General features: G+C 36.3%; 1 protein-coding gene across 6 annotated transcripts in view; it reads right to left on the bottom strand.

Moving 5' to 3' along the window:
• The window catches only part of U2SURP (U2 snRNP associated SURP domain containing), a 44,184-nt gene that overhangs the window by 8,538 nt on the left and 12,942 nt on the right, over positions 1–22,704 (bottom strand). For 2 of the 6 annotated variants that reach the window (XM_088060948.1, XM_088060946.1), the window contains exons 6-24: positions 21,902–21,943; positions 21,049–21,116; positions 19,699–19,793; positions 19,580–19,615; positions 19,398–19,480; positions 18,850–19,015; positions 18,215–18,426; positions 17,234–17,277; positions 13,933–14,037; positions 12,652–12,718; positions 12,399–12,562; positions 11,165–11,327; positions 10,550–10,629; positions 9,437–9,524; positions 7,762–7,884; positions 6,703–6,859; positions 6,263–6,358; positions 5,577–5,643; positions 4,447–4,609 (exon numbers count right to left, since the gene is read on the bottom strand). In XM_088060948.1, the coding sequence (XP_087917074.1) occupies positions 4,447–4,609; positions 5,577–5,643; positions 6,263–6,358; positions 6,703–6,859; positions 7,762–7,884; positions 9,437–9,524; positions 10,550–10,629; positions 11,165–11,327; positions 12,399–12,562; positions 12,652–12,718; positions 13,933–14,037; positions 17,234–17,277; positions 18,215–18,426; positions 18,850–19,015; positions 19,398–19,480; positions 19,580–19,615; positions 19,699–19,793; positions 21,049–21,116; positions 21,902–21,943 (2,019 nt within the window). Of the gene's footprint in view, positions 1–4,446; positions 4,610–5,576; positions 5,644–6,262; positions 6,359–6,702; positions 6,860–7,761; positions 7,885–9,436; positions 9,525–10,549; positions 10,630–11,164; positions 11,328–12,398; positions 12,563–12,651; positions 12,719–13,932; positions 14,038–17,233; positions 17,278–18,214; positions 18,427–18,849; positions 19,016–19,397; positions 19,481–19,579; positions 19,616–19,698; positions 19,794–21,048; positions 21,117–21,901; positions 21,944–22,704 lie in introns of those variants that run through there. The other 4 variants (XM_088060947.1, XM_005527071.2, XM_014256161.2 and 1 more) reach the window with 4 other exon arrangements.

The following is a 22,704-nucleotide window of genomic DNA, read 5'->3' as shown; positions in this document are numbered from 1 at the left end:
TTCCTTAACCATTCTTGTTCAACAGACAAGAACTGGTAAGCGTGTTCATTTTCAGGAATACATCAACTTTTATCTGGCCTATCGCCAAAGTCAGTAATACGCCTAATAAAATGGAAGGGGAAAACGTTTCAAATCCCTGTGCCAAAATTTTGCAATACTAATTCCTTAGACAGAGCAGCCTCCTGGAGCAGAGTTCCCAGTTCAGAGACTGCAATGCAGAAGTGTCAGATATCACTGGAGTGGCTGTGAGTGATCCCTACTTAATGCTCCACTGCAGGATCACATTTCTCACTAAGGAGGAGCTCTTTCCCATGAGCTCAAGACAAACAGTCCACAACATACCTCTTGTCTGCTGGTTCTCATCTGAAGACTTCCTCCCCTTCTCCATCTGAGGAGCATTTCAAGGGTTCAGCCTTAGCTAGAAGCTGAGACTTTGATTACAGCCCACTCAGAAAGCAAGCAAGCCAAAGGAATGGGCACCTTTTGCTACCATGGCTCAGGGACACCAGGCTGCTACAAACGAAAGCTCTGCTTTTTCCATTTAGATACCAACAGGTGTGCTGTCAGTAGCCTCCCTCACTTAAAACTGATCAGCTTCCAAAAACTGTTCTTTGTTTTCTAATCTTCTGCTGATACTGAGTCCATGCACAGGGTCTTCAGTGCAAAAAGGCTTTTTCACAAGAGGTTACTCCACAGTTACACAGCCTCTGAACTTAGAGTGGCCACGTTCAAACATAATTAATTTGAGATAAATTAGCTGCATGCTACTTATTAGGATGAACTAGGTAGCTAATCACTACGCATTTGATATAAGATAGGAATTTCTGCTTGGTAAATAATGTAAGCACTCCAACGTAGACTGGTTAGAGACAGGACAGATATCCAACCAGACCAAAGTGTTTTGGTTTTGTTTAGAACAGTCTTGCTCCAACAATGGCTGTCCCAAGTCCTAGATTTTACCAGAAGCAGAGCAAAATATTTCTTTGAAAGTTTGGTTTTTCCAGGAAATCTGAGGAATGGAATTTCTGCAGCTACATTATCAACAACAGATGACAGATACACTGACGTACACTCGTGAGATATCTATTCTGCCATGGAGCCCTCTGGCACCCTCCATCACATTCACAGGTTGCCAAGTGTCTTGGAGCAAAGCAATTCCTTGCTTTTGGCTTCATGTAAAACAGAAATAGAGTCAAAAATTTAAAATAGACCAGAATCTTCTGAGTAGTCATCACCTTCAAAGAAACAACTGCTATAAACAGCAAAACTATTAGTTAAGCAAAAGCAAATTTGTCTCATCTGTTGTTATTATTAAGCCACAATCAGTAAGATATTTAATAGGGCATGTTGCACTACCTTCAAATGAGCCAGCTACAGAAACCTACACAGACTGCAAAAACCAAAGGGTTATATTTTGTTCTTGTGGTTATTACAGATAGCTCCTGTGACCTGACAAACAAATACTCAAAAGTTCAGTATTCTGCACACTAAGCACCATAATCCAGAGAAAGAAATAATGGAAAACTGTATTGAGCTTTTTGACACCTCTCCTCTGTGATATCCAGGAAAATCAGTTTGGCTCTTGGTAAAAAATAAAATTGGACTTTCAATACCTTGAGGGGGCAGGGAGGTATTGACAAGACCCCAGCCCCAGGGTGGTGTAACAGGATCCAACCCTGCCCCTCCTGCAGCTGGGGGTATCAGCAGAAAGGCTCAGCAGGAAACGTCCACACCACTGGTCTCCTACTTCAGTCAAACTCTGCTTTCATGTCTCAGGTGGCCAACACAAAAGTGAGTAAAGCCAGCTACTAAAAAGGACTAAAATCCTGTATAACATTTTGGAAGCGCCGATATGTCTGCATTTGTGATGAGCCTGCCTCATGCTGCAGATGAAGCCTGTGTGTGCTATGCTTTGTTGTTTGGAGTATGATTATCAAAATTTGTGCAGCAAGGTGGAGGCAGAAGTAAGATACCCTCAAGAAAGGTCCAAAGAGGACTATGCTGCTTCATTTTGTCTGTGAGTTTATCTACACTCTAAGGGAATACACTTAATGAACAATTTAAATAATAAAATTCCCATTTTTCTACCACTTCATAGCACTAAAGTCTCTTTATAAACGGGAATATACCTTCTTTTAGATGTCCCAAGGGGAAGAAAGACACAAAACCACCATAAAGACCACTCTGAAATCTGAGCTATAATATAAAGCAAAGTGCCAGTCTTTTCACACTTAAAAAAAGAAATAAGAAATCACTGTTCTTCAGTGAAAAAAGCTCTGGTCCTGCTCTGTTCTGGTCCTGCTAAGTTCTGAAAAGAATTCACACTTCAGAAGGATTAACAGGGGCATGAGGGAAGAAAACAAAAGGTTATTAACTTGCCTCCTCTGATGGCACCAGTCTGATGGCTGAGGCCAAAGTTTGTTTCTTAATTCACTTTCTCCTTCCAGCTAACAAGCTTAATTTACTAACTGTGCCAAGAGAAAGAATTGTTGCATTATTAACGAATTTTTAAAAAATGCATGAAAAAATGTTTCTCAGTTTCCCTGGCAGTCACTGTGTAGACCACATAGCTAGAGAATTAGGTTTCACCAATTTTTTTGCCAAATTTTTTACACAACATTTTTTTACAGTGCATATTAGATGGCCTAATTGTTAAAAGCTGGTAATTAGTTGTTGTTTTCCTCAGCTCCTTTCCTCAAATTTAATAATGGATGTGGGTTTTGGCAGGGATTGGGTACATACTAAGAAGAAACCATGAGTGTGAATGCTTTGAAGTAGCACAGGGAGTACTTTCCTGTCAATGACAAACTTGAGGAAAATTTTAAGTACTCCTACAAAGTGTCTGAAATGTTCTCAAAAGAAAAAAAATCTCCTCTTCTGGCAATTCTCAAAGTCTGAAACCAAAATGGTAATTTACTTACCAAAAGGAATAAAATGCAATCATGCACTTGAAAACCTCAAATATTCGCAACCCAAAACTTCTACTGACAGAATACATTGATGAAAGAATTTAAAACACTTGTGCAGTGTAAAACTGACAATGGTTAAAGCAAATCACTGCCTAATCTGCCTCCACAACTGCCAAGATAACATCTGTAAAACAGATACTCGGTCTGAAATGAGCTCTTTCCATAACTGCTACAATCAATATTACAGCAACATGAAAACTAGTTTCACTTGTACTTTCATTAGTCTACCATCATGTATTTTCTACAAAAACACTGCCACCATGAGTCAGGTCAGAAATAAATCCCATTCAGCTTCTCACACTCAGAATTTATTCAGTTAATATGGCTGTGTATCATGAACTTTCAAAATGCGGTGCAAAGCAAGAGATTTCTAAGTGCTTAGTGAGAGTCTATTAATTTCAATAAAATCTGAATAGTTAAAAGGAGCATATATAAGAGAAACAACATTTGTGACACTTTAAAATATTATGGGCTGAACATCTTGGAAGAATATTACGGGGCTTTGCTAATGTCTGATTTTAACTAACTAGCACAGTATACAGGTAGGCAGCCAAAATTCCACCTTCAAAACATTACCCAGGTCATTTGGAGATGCTACAACTGCAATAAGCATTTAGCAACTTCTTAATATCATTTTAGTGCACTGAACAGAAGCTACAAGAATTCTGGTATTCAGTGTCCCCTGGGTTTGAATACTGAATACAAGCCAGGAAGTCACATACTATTTTAAATCTGATTTTACATGGCAGTGTATGTCAGAAAGACTTCACTGCTACACAAAGCTCCTGTTAAATTCCAGTCTAGTTCCCTTCTCAGTCAAGCACAAGCTCAGAAGCCAGAACAAAGCCTTAACAACCTCTGCTGATCAAGCTTAACACTTACACTAACACCTGTGCTTGGATAAAGGAGAGAAGAACCAGGGAGCCAGCCCTATGAACTGCAGGTAGGGCTTCAATTAAAATACCTCCAGTTCCAGACTACGTGGGTTAGCTGTGTCTACTTCTTTGTTTGATGGCTGAGACAGTGGAAAGAGACACTGTTAAATGCAATAAAATACAGACACTTCAAGGCAAGAAACAGAGAAAACAAGAAAGGTAGAGGACTTAAGACCACATCCAAAAGATAATCCCAGAAGTTAATTTGCCACGGGGAGGAAAGTGTAAGGGCATCAAAGCAGTCTAAAGCTACAGTGGTACTGAAACAGAACACTGAAAAGGAACAGTCGTTCTCAACATGCAATATGCCTTGACTCTATTTTTAATTTTTTCTTCCATTATTTTAAATGTCAAAACCAGACAAAGTAAGGGTGTGAACAAATAAACCTTTACAAAAATACACTGGACTACAACAAAAACCCACAACATAATAAGACTGTAATTATTTCAGTAAAAATAACTCTCAATCATATGTAGAGAACTCAGGGCGGGCTGAGGACAGGAAAGCTACAGAAGAGTGGCACAACACACCCCATGCTCACCTCTATCTCTCGGAGTTTGGCACGCTTTTCTTCACTCATTTCTGAATATTTGACTGATGACTTGGATTCAGGCATTTCCTCTTTAATAGGATTGGAATACATGTGTTGTTCTTCTGACTTAGAACTCTGTGTGTCTTCTTCATCTTCACTTTCTTCTTCTTGACTTTACAGAAAACATACAGAATTAACTAGGATGTCACAGATATCTTAAGTATATATTAAATGTACTATTTCTCTTACTTAGTTTCTATGATTAGTTTCTAGTTTTGAAATCTGTTAAATTAGATTATATAAGTCTGCAGCTATAAATTAGTCTCCATCTGTGAGGCAGATCTCTCATTTAATTAAGCTGTTAGTTTTTATTACTCACACAATTTACACTTTTCATAGAAAGAGAGTGAAGAAGAATGCATTAAATTTACAGTCATCAAATACACATCTACCTCAGCTACAAAAGGAAACCCACTTCCTCAGCAGAACCTCAAAGTGCTGTAATGGTGCTTTTCAGGTATATTAAGTTTAATTGAAGAACAGTGTTTGCTACTTTTGCTTTTGGGAGATAAACCTGAGAGATGGCAGGTACACAAAATTATATTCCCAGGCTGGCCACTAGAGTGCTGCAGGACTCCATGCAATGCAGGAAGTATTCACAGCATTAACTAACAGATGCTCTCAGCATCCTGAACAGCAAAGAGAAAGACAACTCAAAACCAACTTCTGCTGGCACGGAGCCCATCAACATCCAATGAAACACCTCAGAACGTGACTCACTGTGCTTGTTTCAGTGGCAGAATCACAGGTTTAGATTCATTCATATATACCTGATAGCAAGATTTCCATACTACCTTAGCTCTTACTATTTGATGCTGAATTCTCAAATCAGCATAAATTCAATTATAGTTAACAACTCTACCAAAAGATGTAATTTATCACATTAGAAAAAAATCATGGGGGCTGAAAGCATGCTGCACTAAAAACCTGAGTTTTCTGTTTTCTTATTTTCCTACTTTCAAAATTTCATTTTTGTTCTTCTCATGTAATAACATATCCATCTTACAAGGAGTTCCAAACACACTCAACCTTAGATATATAAAGTAAGTATGTTTTCATTAGAATGAAAAAGTATTTACTTTTGAATTTCTTCCTCCTCAGATTCTTCATGTTGGTCAAAAAGCTCCCACTTAGAAGTAGTAACAGCTAGAAGAGACAATAAGATAATTTTAACAACAAAAAAAAGCTACCACTTAATCTGAAAATTAGCATTTGTAATATAATTATAGTAAGATATATACAGTATATAACATGTAACAAGAATTGATGGTAAATAAGAAATGTGGTAAAATTTACCAGCATCTAGCACTTAATACAGACTCTCTATTTCACAGGAATATTCAAACCAGCCCATTATCAGAATATTTACTATTCACAGAGCTATTCACTCACATTGCAGTAAATCCTTCAAAAGCACACAAGTATTTGTCAGTTTAAAATATTATCTTTCAAACCAAGATTTTAAAAGATTGCCAGCCACATACCCAGAATTTTTTTTTTTTTTTTTTTTGGTTTCCAGTATTTATTCTTAATAAACTGGAAATTAATTTTAAGGGTTGATAGATTATTAAAGCAGAATAACTGTAACAGAATACACTATTTTCCTTTTTGGTTAAAAATTCAGTGAACAAGTTACAACAGAAAATCCTACTATGTTACAACATGAATCTTATTAGCATTTTAGCACAGATCAGCTGAAAATAATCATTACATAAGTGACATTATGCTTCCAGTTTACTTCAGAAAAGATACTTTCAGAACTAACCTTGAGCTTCCAGTTCCGATTCATCCACTGCTTCCCACTTTGAAGGGGCAACTTTAAATATAGGCTCATTCTTTTTTGAGTCTTCAGTTGTATCCACTGGTGGAGAGAGAGACACGGAAAAATAACTTACAAAGCTCTTCAGAAGCTGAAACTGAGAAGTACTACAATAAGAGTCAGAATTAAATAATGAAACAGATTGTATAATCTTAGTGTTTGCAAAGTAAAGAAACCAAGGTTTAGATCCTGACATGTGTAACATCAGAAGACACCTCCTGGGCTTCTGAAGCAATTACTACCTAAAGATAGTAGAGCATATTGAAATTAATCAACCTTTTACAAAGCTACATGTCAGATCAATTCTAGGCTGAATTTCTAAAAACTACACAGAAAGAAAAGATCAAAGACTGAAGATTCAATTTGGAAGCTGAAATATTTCATACAAGGAACGCCATCAAGATCATCATCCAGTGATTTAATTGGGACTCCATCCAGATCATCAATAGGAGCAGTATCAATAGGAATTCCATCCACATCTTCTAGTGGAGCACCATCGAGCTCTTCCTCAATGGGAGCACCATCAAGATCATCCGGTACTTCCTGAAAGCAAAAAATATGTCATTATTTCAAGTACAAATCTACATTGCTTTTCTTTACTTCTCCAATTATCAAATCATTTCTATTTTAAAAAGCACTTTTATAAATATCAAAACCTCCAAAAAATCTGCTTCAACAATTTTTTCCTAACAAGTACAGTTGCTTATTGTAGAGGAAATAGCAGTATCTTCATGTAAAAAAATTTATAGGCAAGAATTTGGAATTTTTACACAATGTACTGGAAGCTTTCCAATACTTGTATTAAAAAGAAGAGCTATTAAGTTGAGGTTTAGCTCAAAATCAGTCAATTAGAGTCAGATAAATCATACTTCCTTGATATGAAAGCTACCCCAAGACCAGTAAAATGAACAACTGACAAAAATGGATATTTAGCAGGAGCACCAATTTAAGGAACACGGAAATTATAAATACAGCTGTGTATTCTAACTTTTTAGGTACATGCATTGTCCTTCATACGTGTGTGTTCACCCTGCTCTTCCACTCTGAGGGATCTGCTTTAGTTAAATTACACTGCAGGCATCTCTCCCACTGCTCTGAAAGGCATCTTTCCATACAGCTACAATGCCTGAAACTCCACTCGGAATTCAGACAGGTATTACAGAGTATTTCCAGCACAAAGGAAATACCTGTCCTTCTGCACTAGTCTTTCCTCTGAAACACTTACACAATGTAATGCCACCACAGCACCTAATCTACTATCAAGAAACACATGAACAGAATAAACAGTATTTGCTTTTGAAAATATGTTACACTTCTACTTAGGAGCAAGGACTTGGAAGGTTTATTCACCCTAAAAGAGAGAGCAAAATAATCCGTGTGAGCCCTGTTTTATATTAATGTGTTTTTCCCTGCCATCTATGAGCATAACTCCTTAGGTCACCTACCTCTGTTTCTTTATCTTCCATGATATTTACAAGCCCCAAGAAAATATTCTGCAGTTTGATCAGAAATGGTTCTGGATAGATTGCCCAGTCTTCCCATGCTCGGAAGCATGTCATCACCCGTTGCTAGAAGCAAGAAGAAAAAATAACTGCTAAAACATTTGTATTGAGAAATTTTATGTGATGGGAAATAGACCACAGAGAACTACTACTGTAGACAACTGTTCTTAAGTAGTTCCATACTGAAGTATATTACAATGATACCGTAGCTGGGCAAGACTAGTAATTTTACAAAAACACATTTTAAGAACTCTCATTTGGGTTTCATTTTCCCTTTAAATTCCTGTTACATTATCCATTTTGGCTGTTGCCAGCTCTATCCTGACAGTAAATTTCATTCTGTCCCAATGTTCAAAGCAGGTGCCTCTCTACCAAATCTAAGAGAAAATATCTGTTTGTAAAATAAAATAACTGAAATTAACATTGGCTTACAGATATTATTGAACTGAAATTGTGTTCCTACTTTCATTTTGCTCAGCCTGGAGAAGTGAAGGCTCTGGGGAGACCTTAAGAGCCACTTCCAGCACCCAAAGGGGCTAAAAGAAAGCTGGAGAAGGATTTCTTACAAGGGCAGGTAGTGAGAGGAGAAGGGGGGAATGGCTTTAAACAGAAAGGTCTGTTTAGATTTGCTACTGCCAAGAAATTCTTCAATGTGAAGGTGCTGAGGCAATGGCACAGGATGCCCAGAGAAGCTGTGGCTGCCCCACCCCTGGAAGCATTCAAGGCCAGGCTGGACGGAGTTTTGAGCGACCTGGTTTAGTGAAAGGTGTCTCTGCCCATGGCAGGGGGCTGGAACGGACGATCTTTTAAAGCCCCTTCCAAACCAAATAATTTTATCATTTTTCTTTTTAAAAAGCATATTTGAAAACATGTGTTTCAGTTCAAGTTTGACACACTTAATGTAACTGAAGATGTAGATACATGAAATTATTTAACGAAGTTTTAAAATAGCAGATAACTAAAATTGATTCTCAATCTAAAGCAATTGAGAGCAGAAGAAGGACAACCAGGACAAAGATCTTAATGCAGATTAACTGCTCTGTAAGCTTTGTATTTAAAGCTTCTGACTGAAAAAGAAAAGGAAAAATTCAGTGCAGAGGCATCATGGAAACAGGAGTTGAGCATGAGAAGCAGAGAGCATTTGACCTCAAAAATCACTCTCAAGTACCCATTGTCAGATTATCAGAACTCTAAAATAAAGCCTGACACAAAAAAACATTTAGAAGTAACTTTATGCTGTTCTGCCCAAGGAGCTTCTTTCCCACACTGAGCACAGTGTGGTTTTTCCCACACAAGTCCACTTCTGAAATTGAAATACAGGTGGCCCAAGAACAGTAAGAAAGCTAGAAGGCCTTGTTTGCAATTCAAGTAATAGATAGATATCCTCTCAACTCCACAACTGTACAACTACTGGTACACTTCAGCTGGCAGATGCTCATTTCCTTCCTTAATTTCAAGACTACCCTTGCAAAAGAGAAAACTTTTTTAAAAATTATTATTTTTAAAGCCTAAATAGGGACCTTGATGGCTAAGCCACCTATCATAGTATGCAATCTCTTGTGCAGGAACATCTATTTATGTGACTTCTATGTCATGTAAATAACAATGAAATACATACCTTGAAATTTTCAGACTGTAAATGGCCTTGTATTGTACGGTAAGTAGCATTGAGATCAGAGAATATCTGACATAATTTTGTTTCAAAACTAGAATTAAACATATACATTTCTTTAGTTAAACTCTGTAATATATGTTTTCTGGACATACATAATTCATGAAAATACCTGGGACACAGGACTCAAAAGCACAAGGTTCTGATCCTTATAGTAGCCATGAACTGAACTACAAAGCAAATATGATTACTATATATTAAATCACCTTGGACAACAACAGAACTGTGAAGGGAGATCTTCACATCTGCTGCAGTCTCTTTATACACCCTGGAAAGATTGGAGGACGATAAAAGGAGTTTTACAACCTTAAATAGAATGAAAGAATTGTCTCAAAATTCAATCTGTATTTTAAAAAAATTCTTAATTGTATTCTAATTTATTCAGTGAGGCCCTCAATGAAAGCACAGTGAGCAGCAGCTGCCCAGCTTCCCTTGAGCTTCTCACAATGTGCAAAAAATAAACCAGCACAACACAGACACATTGCAACAAGAAACATCAATTGCAATCACTAGTTTTGTAACATGCTGAGTATTTCCCACCATGCTGCCCTAACATTAGAGAGACTCCAGGAACCAGACACAAACATTTAATATGACAAAGATACTGTCCCTTGGACATTCTTCCTAAATTTTGCTCAGCACTTTAGAAATAAAGTACGTAATATCCCCTTATGCCTTATCCAAAGTTTACGGAAAGTTACACCCCCCATATTTTAATAAGAATGTTTCCAAAATTTACTTGTTTGCTTGAACTACCTGCTATACCATATCCTGAATTTTATCTACAGGCTCTTTCTGTCAAGAGGCACATGAGGTATTCTCACCTTTATGGACTTTCATGCAAGTGGTCCCTTGCATAGGGCACATACATTTTTTGCATTACCAACATGCTACATCTTACACATTTTCATGCAAGCTGATATAAATACCATCAGTCTGTAACAGGAGTAGCACAAAAGAGTCTGAATTTCCTACAACCACATTTATCCAGAGATGTACATACAAAGATGAACAGAAGAGGTTTTTCTAACTGCCAGTCACCTAAAATATTATACTTACAATTTTCTATAGTAGGAAGCATTGGCAACTTTAGCTGAAGAGTTGTATAACACATCCGACACTAGATACAATCTTGCAATCTACAATAAAAAACAGCCAAATTAAGATAACTCCAATTTAAATTCTCCTGAAAATAAAGGCATTTTCACAGAAAGACTACAAGACAGTTTAAACTATCTGGAAGTACCTAATTAGAATTGAGTGTAGCACAACTATATTATTAATAAACATGTTAGGAGGCAATTAGACCCCTGTTATGCTGCAGGGTACTAACTACTGTAACATATTACCACAGCATTACAAAGGAGAACCATGGCATTCTCATTTTAATTGCCTCGTTTGAACAGATCATTTCACTGTTTTAAACTTCACAATAAGGCAGAATATTATTTACAAGCAACTACAGAAAGAATAAAACATATTCTTATAAATAAATATATATTCAAATAAATAAATAAATATTAAAAAAAAGACCATACTTAAATTCAAGTCCACATTTTAGTACAAAAACCTCAACACTGGCTGAAACTTATGAAATAATGCTTGTAAATCATATGCACATGCTGCAAAGTGAGCTCTTCCCCCAAAATACATGACTATAGAAAATCTCCACACCTTCTTAGGAAGAGGAGTCTTGAGGATGGATAACGACTCTGTAATGCAGTCCACAATTTCTTCAGCAGCTTCCGCATTATTTAGACAGAAAACCATTGCATCACCAATATCATTCTTCCGAGGTGTTAATCCACGTAGAATTTCCTCTAGTTTGTCCCTCTGTCTGAAATACCAAGAATTTTAATACTTTCAATATGAAATGAAAAGTACTTTTGCGAATTTCCATTTAACAATGTTTTTTCATTTTTCCATCTTTAGGAGAAAAGCAATTTTCAATATTTTTATATTCTTTTGCCTGAGTTCTTTCAGTGATTCATGAATTTATGTGTCTATATTATATAAAGTGCAAAAAATTCTCACTCAAGTCTTGATTACATACAGAAATCAAGAAAAATAGCTGAAAAATACCTAATCAAGCACATCAGTGTCTCTAATAAAGCAATTATTTTTCTGGATTTAGTTTAGGCCTAAACCAAATGGATAAATCTAAAGCATGCAAGTAATTTCTGCCACAGAATAAGAAACACTAGATTCAGAAAGTTAGTAAATAAACAATTACTTCACATTTTCCCTGACCTGAATACACAGAGAACATTTTTTAAAGAATCTCTTTTTGAACCTTTCCAAAAGAAGGTGTAAGAAACAAACTGCGTATTAAAACCCACAGAAGCATGACTGGTGTGGTAACTATGATGAGAAGAATAAAAAAAGCAAAAAAATTCCACGTTAGTACAGCAGCAAAATTAGTAAAAGGTCTCCATTTCCACTACCATAGCAATTCCCAGTACACTGACACTTCACAGCAAGGAACTCTGATGATCTCTCTCTTCCTGTTTATTAACAACTGGTCCCAATTTTAATTTCTGATGAACAGCATAAGTAAGTTTAATATTACAGCAACAGTTTAGTTCCTGAGGTCACAACAATGTTGAGAAATATGCTACATATCCTCAGCTACAGACAGCAGCAGAAAATGGGGAAAAACTCTCATCTTCCTAATCCCTTTCAAATTAAGGGTTAATAACAATTGGAATGAAAGGTTCAGTGATGACAAGAAGGCATTTAGCAAAAAGTATGATCAGAAGCACTGAGGTTAAGAGACTCAGGAATGTACATAATACTATGACAAGTATGACAGTTTTCAGGATGACACATTAGAACTACAAAAACACAACGGGCAAACCCAGGCAGAGCAGCTATCAAAGCAGCACCATCACTCAGTGGTGGTACATACTCTTCCTTAAGTGCACCCTTCTTGTTCGGCTCCTCCACAAATGCTTCTGTTTCTTGCTCTTCTGACATCCCATGCAAGTATGGATTCAACGGTGGTGGCCTCCAGAAGGATCCATTTTTGAACATACGGAAATCTTCTGTCCTCCATTTGGTTGGAGCATCCCCCTACCAAAGAAAACAGAAGTATTTTTATTTTGGTGTTATTTTACTTCACTATGCTTGAAGCTATGAATTATCACTAAAATTTTACTTGCCTGAAGAATTGAATAAAGCTTCCATCTATAATATACATGGGCTGGAGTCTGGTTTTCAAATAAAAACCTAAACCAAAGAGCAAAGAAAAGACACAAAACATATTATAAATCTTGAACTGACAAAAATTTAAAAGAAGCAATAAAAAAACAAACAAACAAACCCTGTTCAGAATCCCATCTCAGCTGCAAGAGTGAACACAAGGAGCTAAAATCACATACACCCACAGCATAGCCAAGCAGAACATGTGCAACTGCTCCACGCAGCCATACACACACAAGCACACACACACACATATGCAATCTGCAGAGAGCAGAGCTCCCCAAAAGCAAAGCACTGCTCAGAACTCAAGAGAAGAACAAACAAGGTCAGAAAGAACTGTGCAACCTCACACCAAAGCAGAAGAATCAGTGCAAAGAATCACTACAGGAGCAACTGCAAGTTCAGCACAAGTGATGCAGGAGTTTGCAGTTGCACAGTGACGTGACTCATCAAAAAAATGAACGACCTGAAGTTTTCCACCAGTAAATTATCTGGCAGAACACTGGCAACATCTGAAGGAGGATGTGGGAGACAAGCAGACCATTTTTAATGGCCAGGATATTTTGACCTGCATATTTTTTCACTTTGCATATAAAAGTCATAATGAAGCACTTCAAACTTACTGCAAATAAAACACTGCTAAAAGCTCATTTAGCACCTCCCTGAAAGCCTTTTTTTTGAGACTGCATTTCACAAGAAGTTTGGAGACTGGTCCTTTTTATTCTATTAATGGCAAGCACTGGAAATTCTCAAAACTTCCCTACGTCACCTGAAGTTTAATTCTATTTTAATTGACATAGAAGAAAAATTACTCCCAGCTCTTGCTAAAGGTTAGAAACTAGGCTCCAGAAGAGTGGACTTCACATTGAATTTGTCTATTTGGGGAAGGAGGGGGATTTTTTTCTTTTTTTTTAAATGTATGCTATTGCTTCCACTGATTGTGAAACCCTCTGAAGAGTATGTGTTAAATGTTATTTATTTAAATACACAGAAATGTATTACATTTTGTGTGTGTGTACTGTTTTACTTATTTATATGCACATATTAGTAACAACTGGAATAAAAATGTGTTCTTCCTTATAAAAGCACAGTATAGCCATAGGTGCAATTTGTAAAGTTTACATCTGCACACAAAGATATATACAGCAAAAGCCAGTCTTACTAGTATTTGAAGAATGCAGAGTATTAACAACAGTGAAAATAGCTAGTGTTATTTGCAAGTGAAGCAATGTAATAAGCACCTGAACATTGGGTTGTTGATTTCTCGGTTCATGATCATGGCTTCGAACATGGGCCCTTCCCGAACCACAAACTCTATCATTCGATGTATCAAAGCGAGCAAATTCCTACAACAATAACACAGTTAAAGAAAAATTGATTCAGACCTAACACTATATAAAACTACACTCCACCTAAGATACTACAACTGTGCAGGAGATTATTATGCTGTATTGTTAAGAAATCTGTATAAAAGATAAGGCAACATAGAACATATTATAGCTGTGCATCACAGACACGGGCATTCTAAAAATCAAACCATGCCTAGCAGTGGTGGAGTAAGAATTTAAGAAACCTCCTTCCTGAATTTCCACGGCTTTGCCTACAACCATGTCTTTCTTAGCAGAAGCCCAATACACAAATATGGGCACTTGAACACCGAAGTACAATTAGCTATCAAAAACTAAGCCCTCATCTACATTGTCTAGGGTAAGACTGAAGTGTTAGCTGAAGTTCTACATGGGAACAAGTGGCTGAATATTTTGCTCAAAATAAAACACACATACTTCTGAATATTCAATAGAATCTGTGTTCAGTTTTCAAACTATTCAACTATGAAAGGAAAAGCAAATAGCCTTCTTGACACCAAACAGGGAGATGTATTTATTAAATTTAGATCATCTCTTTTTGGTCAAGACTCAACTGTTGGCATAGAACAAAACTGTCCATTCTTTTGCGTCATACCATACCATGTTCCCTCCCTCATACACCCAAGAGAATTGAATCACCATTAAAATAAAATAAAAATCTGTATCACTTCATTCAGTGACAGGCAAGAAGTGGATGTGAAGTGTACATTTTTCAATGCAGAGTCGCTTCTAAGCATGCTAACACAGGAGACAGTCAAAAGCTTTATCAAAAATAGTGATAGCCAGTTTCCACCCCTCTGGGTTTTATGGAAACAGGGTCCTGAATTTTTAAAATAGATTAACAACATATAGCAAAAGCTTCACAGCACGTGTCCTTTGAATGTGATGCAAGCAAAAAAAATTACAGATTTTTACATTTTTGAATTTATTTTCTTAGATGCAACAAATGGATATTGGTTCTTTACAATGTAATTCATTAGATTTCCGTACTGCACTTTTTTAATGACTTTAATTCCATAATTACTACATTGTAAAGTTGCAGAATTTTCTATTACTTCTAAGCAATGAGGTGACTGCTTTCTCCCATGAGTACTCCAAATTCTGCCACAGATATAATGCACTAGATTAAAAAAAAAATAACTTAAAAACATAATAATTGAATATCCCTGCCATCTGGAAGTGTTCTTTTGAACCATCTAGCATTGAATCTACATTTGCCTCAAATATTACACAAATAAAATCAAACAGCTACCAGTTCAATTTTCCTCTCTGCTTTTTATAATCCCAGAAACATTGCAAAAGAGGACATAGTTGCAACAATTCTGTAGCCATTTTATTTACAGCAGTGTTCTGAAAGTCTAAACAGCCATACTCTTTTTGTTATATGAACTGTATTTGAAAACATCAGCAAGAAAGAAATCTACAATTAGCTTCCAAGCCTCTGAGCTATTATCAGCGTTTGTTTATTTTAAGGCAAATCCAGTATGATCACTTCTGACTTCCTGCAAATCATCACTGGTTTTCAACTAATTTTTCTTTCATCAAGTCAAATCAAGTTGTGTAAGAGCAGCTTATGCTTGAACAGGAACATCTGCTTCATGAAGACCTCCTATGTATGAAAATAGATTCGGCTCATCCCATATCTGAAAGAGGTTGTTACAGGCATTTTGGTATGTAAGATGGGACTACCTGGAAGTGAATTTCTCAGAAAAAAACAACTGATTATACATATTCAAGGTTTGCTGTTTACTAAGAAGTAAGAGATGTTAAAAATGGAATTGAAAATTTTTAAAGGAGAATAATTAAATGTATCATCCCACTGAAGTCAGTCAAAATTTTTGTATGATAGCATGCACTGAGTAATGCATGATCTTAGCAATTGTCATTGGCAACTTCCAAAATCATCAGGAAAAGAATCATTAGAAGTGTTTTCAAATACAATTCATTTAACATGAGTTCTTATCATACAGGCTTTTAAAATGCTACAGTAAATAAAATGGACGTGGAAAAATAAAACTTTTTCTCTGACAGCTACTCTGTGAGCACTGTACAGTTTTACAAGTACTTGTTCTACTACTCAATGTTTCTCAAATCAAGACTCCTCCTGGTCGCCCCAATTATTCAAGTCTACCCAACAAAAACTGTACTGTCCTAAAATTCCATCAAAAATACAGTACATTGGAGCATGTACTGACAAGTTTGTTAATGCACTATAACCAGCTTCACAAATCTCCTTCTGCCCCCTCCCCCCACGTAAAAAAAAGAAAAAAGGGACTTTGTGACAATTAAGACAGTGTAGTAAAAAAACGATAGTGCATCATTTTAAAATGTCATTTAGCTTAAGTTGGCCAACAAAAAAAGGTTTTTCAGTTATAATAAAACCACATTTATTGGAGCCGATCGTACCAATGTCTGGTCAAAAACTGTATACTTTCCCAATCCATCCCATGATGTTTTCCTGGTCCCCCGCTGCCGCAGACAGTTCAGCTGGTGTTGCTCACCAAGGCCAATGTCAAAGAGAATTTGGTAATCTTTTGTGCTTCTTTACTTTTAAAACAGTGTTGTGTTCCTATGTTTGGGAAAAGGCTTTAGCTTAACTGAGCAAGAGTACACCTAGACTAGCGTGAAGGCAGGAACAGTGATGGGGACCAAAATGGAAAAATATCCTTGCAATAACACGAAAGTATCTTTTTCAGTGACAAAAATTATTAACTGCTGCATTTAAAGAATTAGCAGAAATCAAAAGTGATTTTCAACTGAACTGGTTATAGAATGTACAAATAAAAAGAAAAGGGGGGGAGGGGGGGAAGAAAAGGAAAAAAAAACCACCTCACAACTACACCCCAGTACTCAAAGGTTTATGTCAGGACTTACGCTGTGTCTGTAAAACAATATTTCACCCTAGTGTTCACTCATAAAATTATCCTGCATCTATCTCTACTGCTCAAATTAAATGCAAAAGATAATTACTAAAGTCTACCCTCACTTAAAAAAAAGAAGAGTTAATAAGACAAGAATAGTTAGACTGCAAACCACACACATTTCTTTTTAAGAATTAAAATAACCATTGCTCAGTCAAGCCATTACCTTTTCCACAACATCACCATTTTTCTTTAAAATTCCGAAGGGGAAATTTTCTATATTTAGATCAGTAATAATAAAGAAAAACATGTACCTTTCTGTTGGGATAACCACTTTGACTATGGCTTGCGACAGAGTCTGTATATGAAGTCACATCAGATAATAAACATAGAATATGTGAGTATTGTTAACAAGTAACAAGCAAAAATATACATATGCAATGAAAATACTACACATCTATCACAAACTTTGCAGGCAATCACTGCTGTGAAGTTATAACTAAGCAATTACACAAAATTCAAATGGTTGTGTCAGTGAACCATGAAGGTTCACTAATTTCAAAGTAGCAGAACATTCCTGTCAGAATGTACATTGAGGCACTGAATAGGAACTATGCTGAATATATAAGAAAGGAGTTCTTAAGTTTATGAAAAGATTCTAAACTATTTGACTTGGATCATGTTGGTATTACTTTATTCCCAAGTCTTACAAGAAACAGCCCTGACATTTAAGTGTCATTCAAAGAATCAATAAATTCTTACAAATGTAAATCAAGTTGGTTTGTGATTTCAAGATACTTACCCTTTTATCAGCTAATATTCCACAAAAAGAAATGTTTGAAAACTGACTCCATAAGTAGCATAAAATACTTACTCAATGTCCAGATTAATTACCTTCTACACAAAATACATCAACTCTTCTAGGGTAAAAATAATGCTACCCAAATTAAAATGTAGGATTTTCTATAAGGAAAACAATTTAGATATTGCAATTTGGCAGCCAAGAAAAGAGGGGGACGTAGGAGAAAAAAATCCAGGGAGCCTGGAGGGGGAAAACAATAGCCCGATTTTAAGCACTAAATTAACAAGAGCCAATATACTGTACCCTAACACAGACATGAAACAGAGCTTCAGGAATTAAGTAGGTTCCCTTGGGCTACAGCAGGGAGCCACAGAATTTGCAGACTAAGGGCTGCCAAAGTCAGCCTGAACAATGCGAATCTATGAAGCCATTGAAATACTGTCACAGATGTAGTATTTAACAATGAGATACGGCCCAGGGTACTGTAAGTTACCTTCTCAAAATCTTCCTTGTTTTTTGGTGGTGGTAACATTGGAGCATTAGGGTTCTTCAATCTCTCCCTAGGCTGGGCATTGAAGGGCAGTCCTGACGGGGGCGGTGGCAGGGTGTGCTCCATCATGGAAGGCGGAATGTAGATTGGATGTGGTGGTATAGGTACAGCTTTGCCCCAGCCCAGCTTCATTTCAAACGACATAATCATCTTGCCTGAAAAACGGAAAGAAAGCAAGCCTCAATTACCACGATGTTATAAATTGGTTCTGCATCACTTGAGATTTCTCCTTATTAAGTGCAACATTTAGATTTGCCTGCCACCATTTACCCTTTGCTTACATTGTTGACTACTGTTATTATATCCATCAGACTACAACACAGGCAAATGGAGGCCTATTACACAAAATGTTCAATAGTCTTCCCCCAATGTCTTCTTTCAGGACACTGCAGTACACAATTACTATTGTTTGACAACATTCAGTTGTCAGTAGAACAGTCAAGTGTAAACTAAAATCACTGCCAGCGTGGTATCTACTGGAGTTACAAAATACATCTCACTTGTCTGATAAAACAACCTGAAAATGCACTTACAGTCTGCAAAGATAATTACAGCCCTGAACTGAGAAATCTGTTTACCATTTAAATTCTTCAATGCTCTTTCAGCATCTCTCCTGTTCATAAAGGCAACAAAGCCACAATTTCTTTCTCTTGCTCTTTCTTCATCAGTTCTTGGCCACATAATTTTAACACTCGCTAATGGTCCAAAGCGGCCAAATTCTTGACATAACATCTCTTCATTCATCTAGATGAAAAAGAGGTAAAAATTAACATTTTGCCACTGTATTTCTGTGACAGTTGTTTGTATTATTGACCAATTCTCAAAATTTTAATTTTTTTAGTTTCTTGAAAAACACCACTTAATTGATAGCCCCCACCAATGCAATCTACTGCAGAAACAAGAATCTAAAAAATTGCACTTTTAACTGAGCACACTCAAATTTTTAAGATATGATCCACCTTGCTTAGAGATATCAATGGAAAAAGAATTTTAACTGGGCTGAGATTGGTAATCTAAACCTTAACTTTTCAGCATTATGTACAGAGCATTTACTCTAATGAATATTGCAAAAAAAATCATCTGGACCCAAACATGCCAACACTGCAGTCCCTGGCTCCAAACGTACCTGAGGATTGATGTTTCCCAGATACAAATTTGTTGTGCTTGGATCTCCAACATCATGTGACCCTGGTGCATAATCATCCAGTACTAAAATAAAGGAAAAAAACAAACAAAAAAAGAAGTCATAATCCCTGCTATGCATTTACACGACAAAATTACATTGAGTAAGAAAAGAATCTGTATTACCACCAGATGATCTGTTTCTTCTTGAAGGAGCATCCACTGAATACAGAAAAGAAAAATACGTACAGTTTAGTCTACAAATCTTGTAGCCCAGGCTAACATAAAAAATAACATCTACTTACTCGAACGCCGCTGCCCATCTGAATCAGACTGGGGTGGTTCAAAACGACTCAATCTACCTTTTGTTTTGTGCCTTTCATCACGCTCCTCTTGGATTCTACAAAGCAAGTTTAAAGTAAGCAACAACTTAAAACCATTCTGAAGTTTTTATTCTAAAATTTTGAATTAACTTTACAATTATGAGAATTTTTCATATGAAACAATGAGTTTGTTAGAACTTCCAAATTGTCAGTATGTCTGAACTTCTGTTTCATCAACTGGAATGTATCTACCAGAATTAGTCCCGCTGCATGCTTCCTCACCCATACTGTCAGGGTATTTCATTCTCAAACAAAATTGGAAATAAGAACTGTGCTCTTAAAAAGTGACTCCAATTCCACATCCAACTGCCAGAGATCTGCAGACCACTCAGGTGACTTTTCAAGATGCACACAACTCCTTAGTCTCTATTCACCCTTCTAGCTTTTCTAACTCTTACTCGCAGGCACACCCACACGACTATTTCCAGAATAAATTCGATTTCATCTCTGTTTCTAACTCTGAGGACAGTACTCACAAGTAACTATTTGGTTCCCTGCAGTCTGGCCTTAAATCCTGATATGAAGATACTGATACTGAGCCAGTTTAACTCATTTACTCCAACTAAGGAACACGCAGCAGTGAGGCTCAGGCACTCCTCACAAAAGCTGCATATGGATTTAGAATGTTGTACCTACTGCTTTCTAATGCACAGATTCCTTTGTTTTCAATCTCTAGCATCAGGATAAATATATGGCATTCAGCTGCACTCAATACATGTGCTGCTCTTTGTTGTATTACCACACACTTGGAAGTGAAACAATCTGCTTTTTCAAGCATTGTCCAGCTTGCTTTTAATACTATGTAAGTTAACTTGAATTACAACACTTATTTCTGCATTATACAAAAGCTCAACCTCCTCCTACAAATTCCTCTGGATATAGTTAAGAAATACTGACAAAGCTCACTCTTTTCAAGAGTGACAGACATTCCACATACCAGCAATCTCTCTGCTACACCCATGTACTGGGTTTGCTGGTTTTGGTAGTGGGGGGCTACAGGGGTGGCCTCTGTGAGAAGCTGGTGAAGCCAACACCAGCCAGCTCCAAGACTGACCCAACAACAGCCAAGGCCAGGCCCATCAGCAATGGCAGCAATTAAGCCTAAGTTATTTTAAGCTAAATAGTTACACTGTTTCACAAGCATTTGAGGGATAAAGACAATAAAAACCTTTTTTGTAAAACAACTTAGCAAGAATGATCTTAAGTACTGTCTGTAAAACAAGGCAAAACCCTTGGATTTTGTTTGTTTACAACAAAAACTAGCAAACTTACTGCTTTAATTCCTCTTTAAAAAGTTCCAAATTACTCTTTTTCTTTTCCTTCTCTCCTTTCTTCAAAGGCTAAAATTAAAGAAATATGAAACAATACTTCAGAAGACAAAATGAACACAATTAAAAATCTTATAACAAGACTTCAGAAAATTTCCATGCATATTTTACCCACAGCTTTCAAACCAAGTAACTACAGGAGGAAAAAAACAATGAAAAAAAACCAAAACAACAACCAAATAGACTTGAAACATTCAGACTGAGCGCTACCAAACACAAAGCTAGAAAATAAAAAACTAAGGATAATTGAAAATAAACTTTGTTACTTCTCACTCTCACAATGCAATACATGTGATCAAACACTTTCTCTACTACATACACATTTAAAACAACTGTGAGGAATTTTGTCGCTTTGTTCCGTTTGGAAACTAGGATGCTGACTATACCCCTAGCAAACCATCATGCTCTAATGATTTTCATAGACATGTGTACATATATATGTAAATTATTTTACATATATATATCCAATTATTTTATCCATAAACATTCTACTTGAAAAGAATTTCCTTCTCTTGCTTCCTTTTAAATGTAAATACAGTCTGAAAAAACAGTTACTTTAAATAGTTCAAAATCCTCAGGAAAAACACTCTTGAATGACAAAGAATATGGATACTGCAATACTACTTTTTTTTTTTTTTACAATAATATATGTTCCTTAACTAACTCATGTGAAATATTACCTTCAACAACATTGTTTTTATATAATCAAATTTAAATGAAAACGTTTCCAATAGGCAGACATACAAAATATTTGTGTTACACACTACAGCTTTGGAAAAACTGGACTTCCTACTCACCCCAGGCAAAGTTGTTTGTTTGTTTTTGTTTTTGGGGAGGGTCTGCCAAATAAATAAAATCATTTTTACCTCATTATCTTCAATCACCATTGGACAGGGCAAGTGAGTAAACTGCATTACTTCAAAAGTATTTATGAAAAATTTGAAAAGCAGTAATAGTCTTACAGTACAAACACTTGCATATGACAGAACAGAGCTCAGAAAAATAAAAAAATACTACAATTCATTTCTGCATCTGTAGAGCTTTACATATAATGAAAATCAAAACTGCCATCCAGTAGTACCCCACTGGTCTAACACTGACATTTGTTTAAAGCTGGAGGGAGGTAATGGTGGAACTGCCCACAATTATCACATTACATTCATTTCCCACCCTAACAGGCAGCATCATACGTTTCACTTAAGCTTTAAAATAGTAGTAAGCTCTATTAAAAGACTTTTAAGACATCCAAGACATTCATTACACATACACATTAGTAACAGTAATCATATGCAATTATGACTTGACTTGAAGACTGCTTGTTCATATTTTTAATATTTTCGTTATTTTTTATGATGAACCTTGGTTAAAGAAAAAAAACCCAAACAACTCCAAAAATCAAAACAAACAAAAAAAAAAAAACTCCATCAAACCATGCAGAAGACAAAATAAATTAAATAAATCAAGGTGTTCAGCTTCAGAACTGTGCAAATTCTGGAACTCAAAGAGGGACTTCTCAAACTTCACCCCCCTCAAAAAACCCAAAACAAAACAAACAAACAAACTCAAAGAACCCTACCATGAAAAACTCTGATCAACACAA

Source organism: Pseudopodoces humilis, chromosome 11, assembly GCF_049639895.1.
Source record: "Pseudopodoces humilis isolate 2021_Gansu_Grassland_sample_001 chromosome 11, ASM4963989v1, whole genome shotgun sequence".
Lineage (NCBI taxonomy): Eukaryota > Metazoa > Chordata > Aves > Passeriformes > Paridae > Pseudopodoces > Pseudopodoces humilis.
Note: the sequence above shows the minus strand (reverse complement) of the source record. Positions and strands in the feature narration are given on the sequence as shown.